Source organism: Paroedura picta, chromosome 12, assembly GCF_049243985.1.
Source record: "Paroedura picta isolate Pp20150507F chromosome 12, Ppicta_v3.0, whole genome shotgun sequence".
NCBI classification, from domain to species: Eukaryota; Metazoa; Chordata; class Lepidosauria; order Squamata; family Gekkonidae; genus Paroedura; species Paroedura picta.
The window spans coordinates 12,031,189-12,052,348 of NC_135380.1; the positions used below are offsets into that span (position 1 = coordinate 12,031,189).

Below are 21,160 nucleotides of genomic sequence, written 5' to 3' on the forward strand. Positions count from 1 at the left end.
CATGCTTTGAATGCCTAAGACCATGACTGAGCATTGCCTGCAAACTAGACTGGAGAAATTGAAATTGATTAAGCTCCAGTCCAGTTAAGGCAGTGCCCCTGCCCCTCCATCCTATCTGCTCATAAAGCAACAAGCAGCTCTTGTTGGTGTCTCCCTCCATGAGGCGGCTTACCTCATCAAGCTAAAATGTGGTTTCAATATAGGCCTGGAATCTTAACAAGGCTTAAAGCAAGTGGTTGAGCATTATCTGCTCTCTGGGTTTTGCTGCAACAAGGTGGTTACAGTTAAGTATGTATAATATGTAGCTGTAAATGGATACTTTGCAAAAAGTGTGGAAAGGCGTTGACCCTGATCACTCATCACATTCTCCCCTCCCTGATTTTCAGCCTCTTCCTCAGAAGATTTTCACATTGTTCATCCTACCAGTTCTCAGGCTTTGGCAGTACCTCAGTACAGTCCTCTGATGCTGGAATGTGTTGTTAGTGGATTACCCTTATCTTACGTCCATTGGTATAAGGATGGCCAAGATGCACTAACTGGAGGCAGGTGGAAAACATTTCACTCACATCTTAAGATAGATTCACTCTATGCATCAGATGCTGGAAATTATTCCTGTGTAGTGGATAACAATTCTGGAGTTGTGAAACATGTGAACTACAGTGTGATTGTACTTGGTAAGAAATGGCAAAATACCTTTAATTTATTTATTCATATTATATTAACTTTCTATAAAATTTGCAGCAATGAAACACAGAGTAATTTAGCATAATTTATGCCATTTGTTTCAGAATCTGCCTCTATTTCAAAAGGATTGCAGGATCAAACTGTGTCTCTGGGGAAAACGGTGCATTTTTCATGTGAAATACATGGAAACCCCCCACCTAGCATCACTTGGTTCCATAATGCAGCTCCTGTCAATCTTTCTCCACGACGCTTACCTTCAGGAAGCAAACTGAGGATTAGTGGGGTTACCAGAGAGGATTCAGGGTTGTACCAGTGTTTAGTCAACAATGCTATTGGGTTTGTGCAGTCTACTGGGAGACTTCATTTCCAAGCAGGTAACTTTCTGTTTGAAATCTTGCTTGCTTGCTTTTTTTTCTGTTTTGGCAGGTTTGAAAATGGTTTTTCTGTTTCCTGGGATTATTCTGATAAATAGATATATATCCATAGTCTATGGTTCAGATCAGTGGTAGTCAAACTGCACCCTTCCAGATGTCCATGGACTACAATTCCCAGAAGCCCCTGCCATGGAAGACATTGTAGTCCATGGACATCTGGAGGGCCGCAGTTTGACTACCCCTGGTTCAGATCATAGCTCGCTGGGTTTGTCTCTTACTTATACTTAAAGCAGTGATAGAGCAAAGGGTGGGTTGTAGTGCGCTGGCTAGTTTCTAGCCAACCTACTTGTTGCTGGATCTCTTGTAAAGGTCTCTGGAGAGTTGGCATATAAATTCCCCAAATAAAAAGTATTAGATGAGGTGCATGTTGGCCTTGTCCAGTATTTCATTTCTTATGTTCTTAGCAAAAGTGTGCGTTCATATTACGTGATACGGATATTGCCTGCGACTGAACTGTGTTTAAATCGAAATACATTGGTTTTAATACAGTAATCCAGTAAAAACAAACAAGAGCCTGAAGTTAATCTTCCCCTGCTGTGAAGCAACCATGTCCATAAAGAGTGCTTTGTAAATAATTGCCATACTTCTCACATGGTTGCACCTAGAAGCTAGTTGTGCTATAACAGTTATACGGTCTTCACCATCAGCAAAGAGCTTGTCATTTCTGAAATAGAGCCAAGTCTGGTTTTCTGTTGTGTTGAAGTAAATTGGATGGGTACACATATAGTATGGCTCCTCAAGAGATTTTAATCTCTTAAGAGCTTAAGTGTGCATCTCTTCTCTCACTGCCCATCCTTGCTGAGCTAATGAATATGTTCCAGATATATAAGTCTCTCATTCTTGTGAAGAATGCAAGACCCAGGCTTTCAGAGGGCTGGAAAGATACTGTTTGAAGGTATTCCAAATTCTAGGCAGTACTTTCTAGCACTTCCTAAAAGCCAGTCCTGGGCTGTCAGATTTGACAATTAGCTCTCCCTTTCTAAAAGAAAGAATCCAATTGAATGATAATAATCTTCTTGGTTTGAGTGAAATAATCCTTGGACCTGGTCCAGCATTCTTTAACTACAATGGTACATTAGCTTTCCCCATTTGAAAAAAAGTTGTAACCAGCCTAAATTGATACATACCAAGTCCAAAGCAAAAGACCTAAAATCCCTATAGTGTCTTTTTAGAACCAAACAAAGTCACACAAAACATTTTGATCTTCTGACTTTACTAAAAACTTGTTCAGTGTATATAAGATTGTTTTTATTGTTTTAAATGTTTTTAGTTATCCCCCCCCCGTGTGAGTGGTTTAGGGAAGGGCAGATTACAAAAAATAAAATTCTTATTATTATTTTGATGGGACAGGAAACAAGATTCTCTGGGTCATTACCTGACCCTAGTCTCCATTTGAAATTATCAGCATTTTCTAAAGAAAAAATTGAGGGGAGTTAGAAAATGGTATATCGTTAAAAGGCAGCATAAATAAATCCAAGATCTTAATTTTCAATCAGTTAGTAATTTTGTAGATCAGAGCAGTTACTGTCATGATTGAATGGATAAATTTCACGGCATCCACGTGACCCAAAACAATGTTTTATTTCTGCTGTCTTTTGTACTTAAGGACTGAATCCTTACATTGATCCTGTAATTTAGTTGCTCATGTTTCAAGACCGAATTGTTATTGTATTCACAGATTAATTGTTCTTTTGTATTTCCATTTTAAATAGAGAGAGGTTCCAAGCCAGTTATAACCTTACCACCAGCAAGCTCCAAAGTGCCGGATGGGGACACAGTTACGTTGTCCTGCAATGCAACTGGGCTGCCCATTCCTGTAATCCGTTGGTACAACAGCCACGGGCTGATTACCAGCCACCCTTCACACGTCCTTTATTCAAAACCACGGAAGTCATCCTCACAAGCAAGAGCTGGCAATTCTGTTTCAGACAGAGTCTACTTCATTATGTCTCGGGCTGGATCAAGCTCTCTATATGTACAGCCTGTCACACCAGAGCATGCTGGGAAATATACCTGTGAAGCCACCAATGAACATGGCATGGCTCTTTCAGAGGCTTTCCTTACAGTGGGTAAGAGTTGTCCTAGTTGGCTTCCTAAATACAATGTCAATACAATCACCATTCATAACCTCATTCCTCTCTTACCACACACACAGACAACCTGAGGTTTTCATGAAGCAGCTCAAAATCTCCATACTTGTTAGTATTTCTGTAGGGATTGGATGAAATATAAAGCAAGCCAGACTACACATTCGCCACCTATGCTTCATGAAGTGCCTGTGTTGTAAACTCATCTTGATCAGAAACTAGATGTAAAACCGCAGTACAACTGGGATTATTTATTTATTTTATTTATTTATTTATCATACTTCTATACTGCCCTCCCCGGAGGCTCAGGGCGGTTTACATTATAACAGAGAACCATACATAAAACAGTCTGTAGAACATGTACATCGATAACCAACAATTGCAACCAAACACAACACAGTATAACAGTAAACAATCGTAATACAAACAGGTCCAGGGCTTGTTGATGGGATTCTAAGGGGGGTGGCTTATTGATTGAATTCTGAGGGGGGGTGGGGCCCCTCCCCTTCACATCCCTTCCAGGCCCATCACTGGTCATTTTGGGAAGGGGAGAATGGGCTGACATGATCATATAGGGTCATATCACCCAATAAACAACAAATTTTTAAAATATATACAAAATCAAGTCCTACCTGTTTGCGAAACCCTTCCAGGACCATCAAGAAACGCCAGGTTTTCATGAAACCCTGGTTCGAGAAAGCTCACTTTAGTTAATTACTGTTGTAATTTAGAAGCTATGAAGCAGTGTGACTACAGAAAGAATACTTAAAACAACTTAGAATTGTTTTCAAACAAGTTGGCTAAAGTTAGTAGTTAGAAACTAGGTACAAAGGTGGGAGCTGTCCTTTATAAAATGAACAAGTAGTATCATAATTATCCATCCTTTAAAAGTGTTTGGTGTCACTTCATGCATCAATCAATACTCTGAATCCTTTGCATGATATAGTTCCATATGATCTTTTCCTTTTATCACTGAAGGTCTAAAATCAAAGTCTGTAGATTCTAGTTTGTTTAGACAACGTACCTCTATGCTATGTCCTAAATATAATTCTTGGGTCCATATCCTACCTCTAATTTCTTCCTTCTGCAGTTTCTTATGAAGCTAGTACAAAACCAGAAGCAGTGTCTCCGGTGGAAGTTACCCAGAGTGATGAAGGTGATGGAGAATATGATTTGGAATTGGGTCTCCAAAGTTCATCACCAACTGAGATTATTGATGAAGCTGCTACAGAAAAAGCTCTGCGTGGTGTTTCCCCACCTGATGCTCCAATCATTCTCAGCCCTCCACAGACTCTTAAACCAGACCAATACAACCTTGTATGGAGGCCTGGCAAGGATGGTGGCCTGCCAGTGAATTTCTACTTTGTGAAATACCGTAAGGTAATCCTTCGTTGAGTTTCCTCATATCAAATATGCTTTGCTGCTTTGGCAGACTTGATGAGTAATTAAGGGCCAAATTGACAATATCGCATCCCAGAGTATTTTTGACTCTTGGAAACAGTTCTTGGCAGGATTAGGCCTGTGAGGTTCTTTGAAAAGTAAAAAAAAAAAATTAAAATTGCATCATATTTGCACTACATCAGTGTTGTGGTATTGTCTAGTTTAGCCTTTTTACCATTGAGAAACCCCTGAAACATACTTCAGGCTACATCCCCAGAAGTAACATGTTAACAGAAGTGACATCACCAGACCCTTCCCGCAACACCAGAAGTGACAGCACAGAAATATTTTCAGATGATTTATGAGCTGAACCATACCTGCACTCTGGGTTGGCTAGCAATTTGCTCTTCTTCACCAAAGGGAGCCTACAGTGGGCGCCTGCAGAAACAGGGCCAGGGCAGGCCTATGCTGCTCCATCGTCCCATGCTACCCCAATGCCAGAAACAGGGCCAGGGTATGCCTATGCCATTCTGTCGTCTCCCCCCACCCACTCCAGAGCCAGAGCAGGCCTATGCTGCTGTGTCCTCCCATCCCATCACCTTGCAGTTAAGTTAAAATGAGAGTACTTTCTTCTCTGCAAGCCTCAGCCAGCGAGGAGTTGCATAGCCAGAGCTCCTCCCCATTCCACTTTCTCTAGGCCCATCACTGGCTATTTTGAGAGGGTGGGTCGACATAACCATATATGGTCATATCACCTGAGTTTTTAAAAATAATTTTTAAAAGATATTAAAAATTAATTAGCTGCCACCCAATCAACAAAAACCTTCTCGGGCTGTTGAAAAACCCTTGTTGGGAAAGCCTGGCCCAATTTGACCTTACAGATTCCAATATTTTCTTGCAACATGATCTTACTGAACAGGGTTAATGTTTCAGTAGGTAAAAATCATGCAGATTGGAAAGCTTGATATTAACAGAGAGTATCTAGGGAGAAGCCATGTAGCACAATGACACTGAATCAGTGTATTTGTAGTGATGGAGAATTATATGGTAAACTGGGAAATATTCTTGCTAATATTTTGGTGGGAAATGTAAATGTCTGGGACTTCTTAGCACTATTATGTTTTCTGAGGAAATGTTTTACAGCTTGTGTCTAATTAATAAAAATTATTTTGACCCCAAATTAGAACCAGCAACATGCTTGCCTAAATCATAAGCCAAGCTTTCCCATTAATTGAAGCTGTGCATCTGTGTGTATCTTGGTCTCATTTTGACCTAAAACCAGAAATGCCACAAAGTATTTTTTGATCTGGCAAAATCCTTAAACTCTTATGACAATCTGTTTATTTAATTTTGTATCCAGACACAGTTGGTTCATTTAAATAAAGAGCTTTCACTTTTCAGATAGGGGCAGCCTAGAAATCTAAGGAAGTGTAAATAAATAAAATGTTGGAAATCTGTTTTCTACAGTTTTCTGGATTTATAGATAGATTTGAGGATATGGAATAAAACCATAAATGCACATATAATCAAATAAAAATCAAGTTATGAATTCATCTATCTGTGCTGATCAAATCGAAATCAAAGCAATATTGTAATTACTAATCTGATTCAAAGCTAGCCAATCATGCAAGTGCTAAGGTGTCCCCATGATCTTCTTGGAGATGAGTTAAATGCTGTTGAAATGGGTAAACAAACAAAATCCACAGCATGTCATGCGCTGCCCCTTGGGTGTGTTTCTAGTGTCTAAACAGATTTCAGTGCCTCTGTTTTTGTACGCCGTGATTTCTTCAAGTGGTAGAAAGTTGTTTAAATTAAGCAATGTGTTTTCCTCAGTTTTTCTTACATAACCTTGCCATAGAATGCGTAACTGTTTGCAAACATATTTCTGTAGTGGAATAACTAGAATGGGATCAGATTTAGTCTTCGTCCTCTCCTATTTAATGATAGTAGGTTTATGCATAATTTTTCTTGCTCTTAGCATCTCGTGCTTCCTATTTTATACAGTTAGATGATAATGCCAATGTGTCCAGTTGGAATACAATTCGTGTTCCTGGGAGTGAAAATGAACTTCATCTCTCAGAATTGGAACCCTCCAGTCTTTATGAAGTCTTGATGGTAGCTAGAAGTGCTGCTGGTGAAGGCCAGCCTTCTATGCTCACTTTTCGTACCAGCAAAGGTAAGTGTAGAATTTGGTGTTCTGTAATTCTACCCCAGAATGATTCAGTAGATAAGAGGAAAATCTCAAGTTTCTGTTGCTGGAAACCAGAATCCCCTCTAACATAATACCCAGAAAATCTGAAGATAGTGGCATGAATTCTCCCAAGCATTCTCCAAGTAGCTTTTCTGAAGTCTTCGGATTTTAGCCAAAAGGAAAATAGCAATACAAATATTTTAATAATGTTTGCTAATTGGAGTGCCTACAGTCATAGTGAAACCCATATTCAGACCTTGCTCTAAATTGGGCCCAGCCTTGACAATTATGGCAGAAGCTCCGGGACTTGTTTTATAGACATTTCGCAATAATTTACTTCATTAGAAGTATTTGATTGTTCCCATTCAAGAGTTTGAGGTGGCTCAATATAGCTTTAAAACAAGCACTGACAGTTATTGGAGAAGCTCACAACAAAATGCTTGGACAAATATTTTGATGTGGTGACTAAAATTTACCAAGCTAGGCCCTAGAACAGAAGTGACCAAACTCTGGCTCTCCAGATGTCCATGCATTAAAATTCCCATGAGCCCGTGCTGGCCCTTGTGCTGGCAGGGGCTCGTGGGAATTGCAGTCCATGGACATATGGAGAGCCATAGTTTGGCCGCCCCTACCGTGATGAGGGTGTTCTGCAGTTGAGACCCTACTAGGTTGCTAATCCCCAGTTGGGGCCCAGGGATCCCCAAGTTTAGAGCCCCTTTCTCCATTTTAAAGTTCTAAGAAGCCAGGGGAACTTCAGGAAGTAAAAACATGACATCCTTGCATCACCCAGAAGTGACATAGGGACATTGGTGACGTTTGGGAGGAGATGCTCTGGGGTTTGGGCAAAACTCTACACTAAGAAATTAATTCTACCATACAAACTTTGGTCACAGACCAAAGTATTGCCTCCAACAGCTGCAGTGTGAGAACCTATACCTTGAATCGTGCCTAGAAATTAATTGGTAATAAATGATTGAATTCTCTTCCAAGTGTGATCGAAGACATGCTCCTGCAGCAAAAAGTGTCATGGTGGGTGGTATCTTCAGTAGCTAAGAGTGACATGATGCAGCTCCCTCTCAGACTGTAGCATATTTAACTATTAATGGGACTTTTTAGAGTGTAAACTTTGAGTTTAATATCAACTTTTGCAACCCTTATATGGAGCAGGGCTGAGTTTAAAGTAAAGCAGAAGTCATATTCAGAGTCTGTTACTTCAAGCTTGCTATGAAGATATTGGCTAATAATTTTTCAGCACTATCTCATCCACTTATGGAGTTTCTCTCTTCAACATTTGTTAGAAAGATCCTCCTCCTCAAAAAACACACAAACCCCATCTCAACCAGTTGGCATTCCTAAGCACCCTGTCATCCAGGAAGGGTCAACCAACAATTTTGGTGTGGTCCTTCCAGAACCATCTCGACACAGTGGAGGTAAGTGTAACTTAATTTCTGATTCATCACATATGAAATGCTGTCATGTAAAACTTTTTTCTTTAAAAAAGCTGCAGTTTGCCATGCAGAAAAATTTCACTTGTCTTTATAAACCCTGATAAATACTCAGTGGATTGAAAGGGTCCTATAGCTCAGTGACAGTGTATGAATCTCGGTTAACCATGTTGGCATAGAACTTTTGTCTGAGACTAGAGAGAGCTATTGGAGATTGTTTTTTTCAGTGTCTCTCCTTTTCCTTCAAGTAACTCACAAGGTAGGGTACAGATACATAACATTAAAATAACATTTATATACCCCCCTCCCACATGGCTCAGGTTGGTTCACATAGAACGTGAATATCAAACGCAGTAATTATAAGGAATGAAGGTAACAGTAATAATAAACAGGCCCATAGTTGTTCAGAACCATTGTATGGTTTCAAGGGGGGGAGGTTCGGGAGGGTCCAGTAGATGTTTAAGGAAAACAACTGAACCAAACAGACTTTACTTGGTATATATAACATTGTAGCGATACTGCCAAGTGTAGTTTCATAACTAGAGCACCACAGGGAAGGCACTATCTCCAATAACTACCTGCTTAACCTTGGAGGGCAGGAATATATGGAGTCAGGACTTAGTAGGTGATTGATAGCAGAGCACCAAAGGTGAGCCAGCGGCAGAGTGGCAGGGCGGCCCCTGAGGCAGCGGCTGGGGTTGAATGATCCACGGACCGGGACCGGTCTCCGGACCAAGTGTTGGGGGACAGCTGCCTTAGGCCATTTATTAGATAGTACTAGATGGAATGATGATCTGATTCCATATAGAATCTCAGCATTCTGCTATCTCATTGAAATTTGTGGTCTACCTGGGTTTGCTTGCTTCCATATTTTTATGATTTAAATTAAGGTCTTAGGTAATATGTTTTGATGTTGAGATTTAGAAATGAATTAGCGGACTGTTATCTCTCGATAAACATTGGCCTTTGTTTAGTAAAATAAAATAGGCCTTTGTTGCAATGCATGTTCCATTAGCTCAGTCATGCCACTAAATAAATCCCATTTAATTACCTGGTTTTATGCTACCTTATCATAGTGTAAGGAGTTAAAACAGTTAATTCTTGGATGTGTAGTATATAACAATGTAAGATCTCTTGTCAAGTTTTCTCCATCAGGTGATGGCAAACTGGATGCTAGTCATAATTTACAATCTCGCTATACCTTTCTCTTACATATTAAATCCCCCTTTCCCCTCTGTCACTATCTAATAGTTCAGGAACATGTGTAAAGCAGTCTAATAGACGCTGAAGGATAATGCTTGTAACCAGACTTACTAACCCCACCTTTCTCCATTCTTTCTCTTCCCACTGCTGTCTTAACTTCAAGTGTGAGTTGAGTAAGTATTAATGTGATTTGCTTGGCTTTGAACACTAGCTAATTTGTTTTAAAGTGAGTGATTGAACTTCATGGTACTTGACAGCCATAGAACAAAAGCTTTTATTAGCCTTGGAATTCCAGTTCAGGTTTTATGTGTAACAGGATGAATTCAGTGCAGCACCAAACTGGAGTGTCATAGTAGATTGGCCTGCCTGTTTCTGTAATCTTGAATAAGCAAGTCTTTCAGGGTTTTTTATGTGCTAATGCTACAGAGCTGTTATGTGCTGATGTAATTTGGTGGTCTTGTAAAGTGTGGGTGTATATCATCTGTCTTGGTAGCTGTAGTCGTATCTTTGTAAGAAACTTTATCAGTCTTCTGTGCATTGCCATTGGATTGGTCTTTGCAGCTAAGAGCCTCCAAGGGGCATTAAACGCTGGAATAAGAAGCTTGTTCCTGCCCAGGGTCTATATGCTCCTGTGTAGCAGTGTCAAACTCAGTTCCTCTTTTGCTACTGAAGGAAAAGTTCATGCTTTGGGGGTCTCCAGCTATAGCTGAGAGGATTTCATCCTGATTCATCAAAGTAATATCAGCTTCCGAGGATACTGGTTTGCCGCAGGGCCAGGCTTCAAGTGAGTCCAAAAGAAATGGCCATGGTTCCATTGTCTCAGCCCCAGGCACCTCGGTGGTGGCCTTCACACCCCTATATGATGTCTCTGGAATATTTGGAGGAATGGAGTGACAACTCTGCAAGCCCCAGGGACACCAGTTTGTATCATTACCCTTATCAGGTTTCACTATAGCCACCTTCAGCAAACATCTTGTGCAGTCTGAGTTCTCCTATTCTGGCAGGGATAGAAGAAACAGCTACTGAATCTGACAGATTCGATATAACATTGGATCCAAACCCAGATGAGAGGGTAGGTGACCCATCTCCAGTGTCTCCCATGGAGGATGTCTGAATGCTTGGAAAAACAGATGATTCATATGATCCAGTCTCTTGGAGCAGTGGTCCCCAACCTGCGTGAAGGCCATGGCGCCGGGCCGCAGCTCCATCTCCCCCCCTGCAGTAAAAAACTTCCCAGGCCGCAAGCTTGCGGCCCAGGAAGCTTACTGCAGGAGGGCGGGGAGAGGGAATCAGGGCCGGGCCGCGATTCGGCCGCGCATGGCGCATTTGCCCTGCCTGTCCCCAGCCTCAGAAAGGTTGGGGACCACTGTCTTGGAGCACAAACTCAAAGATACAATTCTGAATCGCCTCTATTTAGAGTCTCCTGAGGACCTTTATACAGGAATTGTGGCAAAAACCTGCATCTCTCCAGCCTACCTCCAGAGTGGTAGAGCACTTTTGTAGGATCAAGAAGCAACCCTCCACCATCCTCTTTGGCTATGGAGGAGATGCAGCCAAAGGCAATGAAGCTCGTGCTCCAATTCAAACTATCCACATCTGTGAGAGTTTAAACATGGAAACCGTCAGGTTGAGCAGGGCTGGCACACTCACAAGTGGTCCCTAAAGGCCACTTACCTGGAACCACTTTTTACCCTTTGAGGTGTTCCAGACGTTGATCTTTTTGTGACGCAAGAAAACGAGAAGACTGTAAAGTTCTGTTCCCAAGCAGGAACTGGAATTGATGCTCGAGGGGATGTGTTTCAGCTGCGTTGGCGGTGAGCCCTGCTTTATGCATTCCCCTCATTCCTGTTCCTTATCAGGGTAATAGAGAAAGCCAGGAGGGAGAGATCAAACATGTTCCTGGTAGCACTCTTTTGGCCTTGTCAAAATATGGTCTCTGATCCTTATGGAGGCTCCTGGGACCAGTTCCTTCCCCTACCAAACCAGCCCGATTTCATCAGCATGAATCAGGTGCTTCATCACAATCTGAACTGCCTCTGCCTGATGGCTTAGAAGCTTCAGACAGCCCGCCTGGAAGCTTTTAACTGTAAAGACCTATTCAATGGCAGGCCTGTTCATGTATAATTAAATAATAAATGACCATGTGGGAAGCTCATTAGCTTTTGTACAGGATTTATGATGGTTTCTCCAATTCCCTATTTCAGTTCCGGAGGCACCAGATCGACCTACTATCTCCACAGCGTCAGAGACGTCTGTTTATGTCACTTGGATCCCACGTGCAAATGGTGGCTCTCCTATCACTGCCTTTAAAGTAGAATATAAGCTCCTTAGCAAGAGTGGTGACTGGAAGGTTGCAGCTGATAACATCTCCCCTTCCAAACTTTCAGTTGAAGTCCGCTATTTGGAACCAGGTATGTGCTGCAGTTATCCTAATCAACATGGAATGTGATTAACCTTAGCAGTATCTTGGGATCCAGCCAAGTGGAACTATTAAAGCATGAGGCATTACTTTAACTTTGTTTTCCATTATTATCCCACTTTCCTTCCACCATGGAGCTCAGGCTGGTCATCTACCTGGACACTGAACAAATCCAGACCTTCTTAGCAGGATGACTGTGCCATCTATTAACCAACCATAGCTTGGAATTGTCATTGATGCTGTGTTAAAATTCATTAAAAATATTACCAGTCCCTGCTTCTCTGTTGTAACAAAAATCATTTCTGCCTAAATACCTGAGCAGTGTGCTACTGTGAAGCATGAAAGGATGCTTGTACCCTTAACTCAAATACAGTGGTCCAGTCTCTGCTCTGCATGTGTCCATCCCCCTACCCATTCTTCCGAAATGGGGTATAAATGACTGCTATACTTGACCAAATCGTGTGCAACTTTATGCCAAGGGTAAAAGGAACAGGTCTGTGTATGCAAACCTGACTTTGCATCCTTTAAACTTATTTTGCATTTCAAGAGCTGGATGTCCAGTATTGAGTATTTCCTAAGTAGTTATCTGAAAAAAAATCTCCTTCCTTGGATCTTAAAATGGGGGAAAGATAATCATGATGATTTCATAATCCCTTAATATAGACAGATGGTGGCTGGGTTAGGTAACTAGATTCCTTCCCATGGAATTTTATCCTGTAACTTAATGCTCTTCTACCCCCACCCCTTTCTCTCTATCATTTGAAAGGAGCCACGTATAAATTCCGAGTGATCGCTATCAATAATTATGGGGAGAGCCCACGAAGTTCAGCATCTCGCCCTTATCAAGTAGCTGGCTTTACCAACCGATTTTCCAACCGTCCCATAACAGGGCCTCACATTGCTTATACCGAGGCAATCAGCGATACTCAGATCATGTTAAAATGGACTGTAAGTATCTGTTTCTTTCCATTCTCTGGACAGATTGGATGTGTCTTTGCCAGAATGGTTTATTTCACTTATTAGTCTCCTCATTAGAGCATATTTCCAAATTATTTTCACTCCTGATTACAGCTGGTAAAGGTATTTATTGCAATAAATTTAACCCTTTTGTAATAAATGTTTAGTATTATAAGAGAACAGTTATTTGTACAGTATGAGCTTTTTCCTTTTCCCCTCCAACTACTATTTTTGTTACCTACATATTACTAATTACTTGAGGGCTGCTTTTGACACCATAGTAGCTCGGAAAATTGAATTGTAGGCATATTAAAACTTGTACAAAATAAGGCTTATTGTCTTAAGATGTATTGAAATGTGATGAGTCTTCTAAATTTTGCTCTGGGGCATTATATAATTTTGCCATTATTGTGAGTAGTTCATCTGCAGACTTAAGTATAATTATGGCTTATTTGATGTGCAGAGAATCCAAGAAAAGGACAATTAAAACTGTAAAAGGTTAGTGTAATGGCTAAGAGTAGAGGCTTACAATCTCAGGAGACAAGTTTGGTTCCCCCACTCCACATACAGCCAGCTGGGTGACCTTGAGCTATTCACAGTCCTGTTAGAGCTATTCTCAGGAAGAAATTTTGTCAGAGCTCTCTCAGCCCCACCTATTTCACAGGATGTCTGTTGTGGGAAGAGGAAGGGAAGGCAATGGTTAAGCCTCTTTGAGACTCCATTGGAGAGAGGAAAATGGGGTATAAAAACCAGTTCTTCTCTGGCCTCTCCATGTAGTTTATACTGCTTTTTGTTGGGTTTCAGCAAAATTTTGCAAAATTTCCCAGATTGTAAAATGTGTTTGTAATAGCATGTCCATAAATCTTCTAGACTACACTTTTGGAAAATAAAATGCATATGTTTATATTCTAGTACATCACTTCAAATAACAACAATACACCTATTCAAGGTTTTTATATCTATTATCGGCCAACAGATAGTGACAATGATAGTGACTACAAGCGAGATATTGTGGAAGGTAAGCCATGTTACAGTATGCATCGTAACGGTGCCATTTACTTAAGGAAAAGTGAGAGCTGCATCAGCTGAAAATGCTGTATTGCATAAACGGAGGGGTCATAATTGTGAAATCACAAGCATGAAGATGTCTTCTGTAGACCAGGGACCCTATAGCTTTCTCAAATGAATAAGTAACTAATGCTCGGGAGAGTGAGCCCTTCTGGACCTCTCTGGAGGCTCTGAATTCTGAAGGCACCAGAATAAATTAGACTGCATAAATCTATCCAACTGTCATAAACCCTGTCAAATTCTTCCATGCTGTTCCAAGAAAAGAAAGTGTGCAACCTTTGGCCTAGTAATAGTTTAAAACCTTGGTCTGTGCAGGCAGTTTTGTAGCCCACTTAGTTCTGTTAATCATACTCAACCTAAGTAATTATCCTCACTACCTCATCCCTCTGAGTAGTTTGTGGAGTGTATCCTTATGCACTCAACTTCCTCTCTACCCCTCTGGGAGCACTGATGGGCAGGTTGGAGCAACAGGTAGTCATGGAAGAACAGGCAGTTAGGCTCCAACAGCAGTTGGGCTTGGTACAAGGACTACTGATTCATTGTACCAGATATTAGCTGATTGCAGAATGTTAATGGATAGCTGCAGGTCTATAAGGCAGCCATACCCACCTTTCAGTTGTGTGATCTGTGTGAAAGTATTCCCTATTGTTCTTCAGGGCCCTAAAGTGCAGAAAGACATCAGTCCTCATCCCTTGCTGTCATCCCAGTCTCCGTTCCCTTGGCCAGAACCATGACAGTAACAATCAGGGGAAAGTTGGTGCCCTCCCCTTACCACCTTAGAACCAGACTGTCTGAGGAAATTGGTTTCATTTTAATATCCCATGCTGTTGTGTTGGGTTTTTTTTTTTTACAGGAGCCAGTTCAATTCCAAATATTCAGAATTATAAACTTCAGATGTGGAAATATTCCAGTATTCCAAATAGAGAGTTATTCAGTGAATTTTGAATATTACCAAATTGGACATCTCTAGTTTTTAGCTGTTTGTTACCAGATAGCCTCTCTTGTACACAGAATGTGTTTGTAAATGTTTAAGTTAACTCTACTGTGCTGTAAAATCTGCTCATTTCTGATGGTTTATATGTACTGAAATGTTGTGGAACCCTAAAATCACTAGCAGCTGCTGTGCTGCACCATAGCTTAGAGCAGAAAGTTGCATGACTGTGGGAATGTCTTTAGCACATAGACAGAGCTGCTTTTAATTAAATTATGACATTTAATAATGTCGAGAAAAGCATATAAAATGAATCTATTCTGTCCTTTGTTCAGATGCTGAGTGGACACTACAAGTGTCCACTTCATTCTGCTTACACTGCAGGGTCAGAATTTAACAAAGGATTTTCCTTTCCAAGTGTTGAGTTGATTAAAAAGCTTATGAACTTGTTGTGGTTTAATTGATAAGTCTGAGGTTTCATTATCATTTCCTGCTCGGACTTGTCTTTTGATAAGTCTATGATACCTTCTTTGTATATAAGTTGCCACAAGCAAAACTGCTTTTAAATTTCATTTTACTATTCATTAGATAGTTGCTGGGTTCTGCCTTTTTGGCAAAAATGGAACAATAAACCTGTTGGACTCATGTGCTGAAATTTTGCATTCCATGCTCTGTTCCTTGAGACAGACTAAAAAATCTATTCTTACGAAAGTTGCTTAATTGTATGAAGAGCAGAGTTGAAATGCTTATATTTCCTAGTAGTAGTTGGAAGAGAAACCTGATTTAATTAGTGAAAAGTATGTTGGTGGTAGAATACATGAAAAAAATGGACCTACGGTAAATCTTTGGAAAATGGCTGCCTTGGGGGAATTCAGACTATCAGATAATCCTGTATTTGCATTCATATTTAGGGGCACATAGTACAAGCATAAATGTGGTAAAGCTTTTTTGAAACATAGTTCACCTGAGGCTCTTCAGCATCTTCACATGCTGTCAAAATTAGAGATTGGCTTTCAGCCCAATGCTGTTAATTACTCTGTATGAGCTTGTTGTGATTGGTATTCCCAATGTAAGAAGTCCACACAATACCAGAAATTCTTCTGTATAAAAACATGACAATGGGACTTCTGGGACTTCTTCTAGCCTGGATAAAAAGGCAGTATTTAGGTTGTTCCCATTTGTGGATATTCTTGGACTTCAGTGTAGAACTGCATGATGTCCAGTCTTATGGCCCAAGAAAAAAGTTGTAAGTCTTTCTGCGAAATTTAATTGCACCATTGCAGTATACTGGCTAAAGTCCAAAGCTTGAAAAACTGCATTTTGCAAAATGTTCACGTCACAGTTTTATGTAGTTGTCTGATTCGGCCTTTGCCCTTGAGGTTCTATGTTAAAATAGTAGCTAACATTCCACCTGTGTGGAAAACATGTTAATTCTTAACATAAGATTACTTGGGGAAATGAATTCTAAATCCAGGATACTCTGAGCATATAAATGTGTACTGCTAAGTCCAGTTCAAAGCACAATAGACTGTGGTTCTTCTCCCCCCCCCCCATTCCACATGAAACACAATTCATGTTGAACAAAAGGAACATCTGGCTATATTCTTTCTAGGTATGAAGGAATGGCACTTGATAAGCCACCTGCAGCCTGAAACGTCATATGATATTAAAATGCAGTGTTACAACGAAGGAGGAGAAAGCGACTACAGCAATGTCATGATCTGCGAGACAAAAGGTAAGAGAGGGGAAAGGGAATTTATTTGTCATATTTCAACCACTCATTTTCTCCAAGTAGCCAAGGCTGATTTTACAGGGTTCTGCCCTATTGGATCTTTACAACAATCCTGTGAGGAATGTTAGAGACTGTCCAAGATTACCCAGTATGCTTTGTGGTATGGAATTTGCACCTGGGTCTCCCCAGTCCTATGTGGACAGTCAAATTTAATACTCCACTCCTCTTTTTTCAAATTTGTTAATCACCATTAAATATGACTATATATACTTAGTAGATGTACTTACTATCTGACCTTAATCGATCAATATATATAATCATTTGCTTTGATTTTTAAACAATTCTCATTGTGTTCACTTCCTTAGTCAACTTTTTGACTTTGTGGAGACAACACAATTTAACCTTTCAGTATGTGATTCTAGATGCCCATATAGTATCAAACTAAATATAACCACTAAGAAAGCTTCACCTCCAGTCGCTAAAGCTGCTGTCTCCCCAGAAATATCTCATCTCAGGCACACATATTCTCTTGTGTTGCACAGTGGCTACTAACCTCTTGCCTGGAGTGCAGTGACCAGGACATAGAGTCCAAGACCTTCTGCTATTATTGCCTTTTAGCCCCCTAATATAAATTGAAGGCTGTTTCAGTGCTTTTTCTGTTCCTCCATCTCTCCTTGTGTTATATCAATTTGGGTTTGGGGGTCATGGCCATTGGGTGACCTAAAGCAAATATATATTATCTAATAGCTGATTAACCTTGTTAGCATCATTGTATTTCTTAGTGGTTGTGATATTAATAAAATGGTAAAATTATTGCTGCTTTAGACTCAAACTTCTACTTTTGGAATGTTTTTCACCCCAATCAGTGAAGCGTACACCTGGAGCATCGGAATACCCAGGGAAGGACCTTAGCACACCACCGAATTCTCTTGACCGTGGAGCTGGGAATAATGCTGGTCAACCACATGGCCCTGTCCGAAGTAGTGATATGCTGTACCTGATTGTGGGTTGTGTCCTTGGAGTAATGGTCCTCATTCTTATAGTTTTCATTGCCATGTGTTTATGGAAGAACCGCCAGCAAAATGCCATGCAGAGTAAGTTTCTTCGGGTATATTTAATGTCCTTTGCTGCAGAAATCATTGACTGGTTCAGAGAAGCTGTAAACCTCAGTACCTGAGTAAGTTTTGATTGTCATTGAATGATGTGAACTTGAGGTGGCTGGAGACATTTTGGTCTTCATATGAAGTCTAGTGATTAGTGTCCCATGCATCCCCTATCTGTAGCTTCTCAAATGTAATATAAATTTCATTTTTTTATTATTATTATTATTGGACTTATATACCAACCCTCCCAGCCACCCAACTTGGGTGGTCCACAACAATTAAAAATACAATTAAAACTGAACCAGAAAGAACAAACAACCCCAAGCCCCTCTACCATCCCCCACCGTACAATGACTGGAAATCCCATCTCCCACCAAAGGTGGGGTGGTTCAAGGGAAGAGCCCAGTCCATGTTCAGCCACCCAGCCTCAGCCAAATGCCTGGTTGAAGAGCTCCATCTTGCAGGCCCTGCAGAACTGTGAGAGCTCTGACAGGGCCCTCACCTCTTCAAGGAGCTCAATCCACCAGGTCAGGATCAGGACCAAAAAGGCCCTGGCCCTGGTCAAGGCTAGGTGGACCTCTCTTGGGCCAGGGACCACTATGTATTTTGAGATTTTAATTGCAATTTGTTATAGTGTTTCTCCTCCATACCTTTGCAGAATATGACCCTCCGAATTACCTCTACCAAGGTGCTGAAATCAATGGGCAAATGGTTGAGTACACTACGTTACCAGGCACAAGTCGTATCAATGGCAATATCCATGGAAACTTCATCAGTAATGGAAATGTTACTAATGGTTGCCATCACCACCACCACAAGATTCCTAATGGAATTAATGGGATCAATGGAATCATGAATGGCGTTGTGAATGGAGGAAATGGTGTTTATCCAGGACACACTAATTCCCTGTCCAGAGCCCATGTGGAATATGAACATAACCACCACCTAGGAAATGTAAGTGAATTTATTAAGTCTGTCCTTTGAACACTTAAATGTAGAGAACATCAGCAAATGAAGGTTGTGCTTCTTCCTTATGTTGCTAGCTTCATAATGATTTGTATTGTCCTCTTGGAAGCTCAGGAATATGCAATCATCTTCACCAGAACCACAGGGTTCAAACCTTCATGCTTAAACAGCCAGGTCCCTGGTTAAGAACTTTCTGGCCACAGCTCAAGAGCTTTAGTAAGAAAACACATATCCTTATTTACTAACAGCTCTATTCTTTAGTAGCACAAGAGCCTAGGAAAATACTGTCAGAACATTAGAAGTGTTATAGAAACATACAAAAACAAAACAAAACAAAGGAGCTAACTTAGCTTGCCTGAGTCACTCATTTAACCTTGATACTCAGGTTGGGTGGGAGGGCTTTTTAATGGCTATGTTGATTTTATATTGTTTATTCATGTTGTAAGCTGCTGCGGGCCAGCTGGTTCGGAAGCAATGGCATATAAATCAAATAAATTATCTCCAGATGAATGGACAGCTGCTAAACTGTTGAAATAATGGCTTGTCAAGGCACTCTTCTCCTGGTTTGTGGCTTGTGCACCTCATGTTGTGCTAAACCTTTTCATGCTCTCTCCCAGATGGAGGGTTTCTCTCTAACCTGCCCTGAAATAGGGCTGGAGTCTGCACACTTCCACTATTCCCTTTACCCTGTCATAATCATTGCTGTTTATGGCTCTACCTCAGGGTAATCCGAGCAGCTATCTGTTTTGCCTTTTCCTGGTAGGTGAGCAAATGGTTATTGCTTCCTTGCCTATCTGCCTCCATAAGGGGGACGAGTTCCTGCAACCCAAAGGATTTTATTGGCTTAGTTTTGACGCTAAAGTTTTTCTGTGAGACCAGGACCTCTCATTGTGTTAACTGATGCATTCAGCGTTTCCTTAATAACAATATGTATGCGTTGCAAACTGTCCATTTGTTTGTAAAACATGAATAGTATCAAAGCATGTTTGACTTGAAGGTGGATTCCAGGTGCCCAGACTCAGAACTGACTGCTAATTTTCGTTACTAGCCAGTTTGGTGTAGTGGTTAGGAGTGCGGACTTCTATTCTGGCATGCTGGGTTTGATTCTGTACTCCCGCACATGCAGCCAGCCGGGTGACCTTGGGCTCGCCACAGCACTGATAAAAACTGTTGTGACCGAACAGTGATATCAGAGCTTTCTCAGCCTCACCCACCTCACAGGTTGTATGTTGTGGCGAGAGGAAAGAGAAGGTGACTGTAAGCTGCTTTGAGCCTCCTTCAGGTAGAGAAAAGCGGCATATAAGAACCTTCTTCTAGTCATAAGTTTTATTTCGGTATTTTAAAGCTGTGTTTCACTTCAAAAAACCTTCAAAGCCATGTGCAATAAAACAAAGTTTAAATTAAAACAAAGACAACACCAGCAACGGATAAACACTACTATCACAGCAGAATCAATCCATCTTGATAGCCTTTGAGAATTAAAAACAACCTGGCATTTGAAACAAAAATATAAGAACCTCATGAATCTGTCTAGGGAGGAACACGGCATTATAAAAGGCCCTCTCAAGATGCCACGTGCCTGATTTCTGAAAGGCAGACTTCTTCTGCAAGCAAAGGCAGCCCTTCAAATCCTGTTCTCCCCAGCTGTTCAGGGTTTTTAGGGTCAAAATCAGCACCTTGAATTGTGCCTGGGAACATGTTGGCTGCCAGCAGAGATCTTTTATCAGTACCACTCATTTGTACTTGTGTATAGAAGTGCCTGAAAGGCATATGTATATATAATTTGGCATACATGCCTTACATTTTCTCCTGGTCATAAGTTCTGAATATTTTGAAGGGTTGTATGCCAGACTTCCGAGACATACTTGCCTCTTATTAAGACTGAAGAGCATGTTTTTCTAATTTTGAATAACCAGCACATGAATTAACACAAGTCTCCTGAATCCTGAAACCCTTCAACTCTCACAATTCAATAATGCCTTTAGGGTATGGACCAAAATATCATCTGGCTTCCATAGACTGCTAAATAAAATAGAGTAAACCTGGGTTTTTTTTTTTTTACAGTCTTGAGTCCAAGTATATAAGTGCACATTTTCTCTTGCCACCTGTACAGCCTCATTTTCAAATAGTTTCAGATCTGTATCCACCTACTATTCAGCAGTGAGGTATGTGTTAATCTAAGCATTTTTATTTGCAAAGGATTCTGCGGCCAAAATCAACAACTCAGAATCCCTCTCACTCCCAAATAGCTCTTGGCTGATGAATTACTACATCTGTAAAAATACAGAAAATTTCAAAACTAAGTTTAGTGAAGCAAGCTGATCTAATCAAAGTAATTGCAAGAAAATAGGACAGATTCTTAGGTCAGCCACATATATAACACACTGTCCTCACAAACAGATAATTCTCTAATGCCTGACATCAGTGTTAGAGCAGTCTCAGGTTTTGCTGAATTTGGGTGTTTAACTCTGAAAAGGAGGGCAAGGAAATTACTAGGAACATGTTTAAGCTACGGTTACCTATTTTGCTCTAGCACAAATGCTGAAATTTCTGCTTCACA

General features: G+C 40.7%; 1 protein-coding gene across 6 annotated transcripts in view; it reads left to right on the top strand.

Annotated features, from left to right (window-relative positions):
* CDON (cell adhesion associated, oncogene regulated) overlaps positions 1 to 21,160 on the top strand; it is a 106,005-nt gene that overhangs the window by 76,494 nt on the left and 8,351 nt on the right. For all 6 annotated transcript variants that reach the window (XM_077306431.1, XM_077306428.1, XM_077306427.1 and 3 more), the window contains exons 6-17: positions 387 to 674; positions 789 to 1,058; positions 2,831 to 3,187; positions 4,296 to 4,585; positions 6,590 to 6,761; positions 8,075 to 8,206; positions 11,629 to 11,835; positions 12,610 to 12,791; positions 13,713 to 13,818; positions 16,412 to 16,534; positions 17,398 to 17,625; positions 18,293 to 18,588. In XM_077306431.1, coding sequence (XP_077162546.1) covers positions 387 to 674; positions 789 to 1,058; positions 2,831 to 3,187; positions 4,296 to 4,585; positions 6,590 to 6,761; positions 8,075 to 8,206; positions 11,629 to 11,835; positions 12,610 to 12,791; positions 13,713 to 13,818; positions 16,412 to 16,534; positions 17,398 to 17,625; positions 18,293 to 18,588 — 2,651 coding nt within the window. The remainder of the gene's footprint in view (positions 1 to 386; positions 675 to 788; positions 1,059 to 2,830; positions 3,188 to 4,295; positions 4,586 to 6,589; positions 6,762 to 8,074; positions 8,207 to 11,628; positions 11,836 to 12,609; positions 12,792 to 13,712; positions 13,819 to 16,411; positions 16,535 to 17,397; positions 17,626 to 18,292; positions 18,589 to 21,160) is intronic.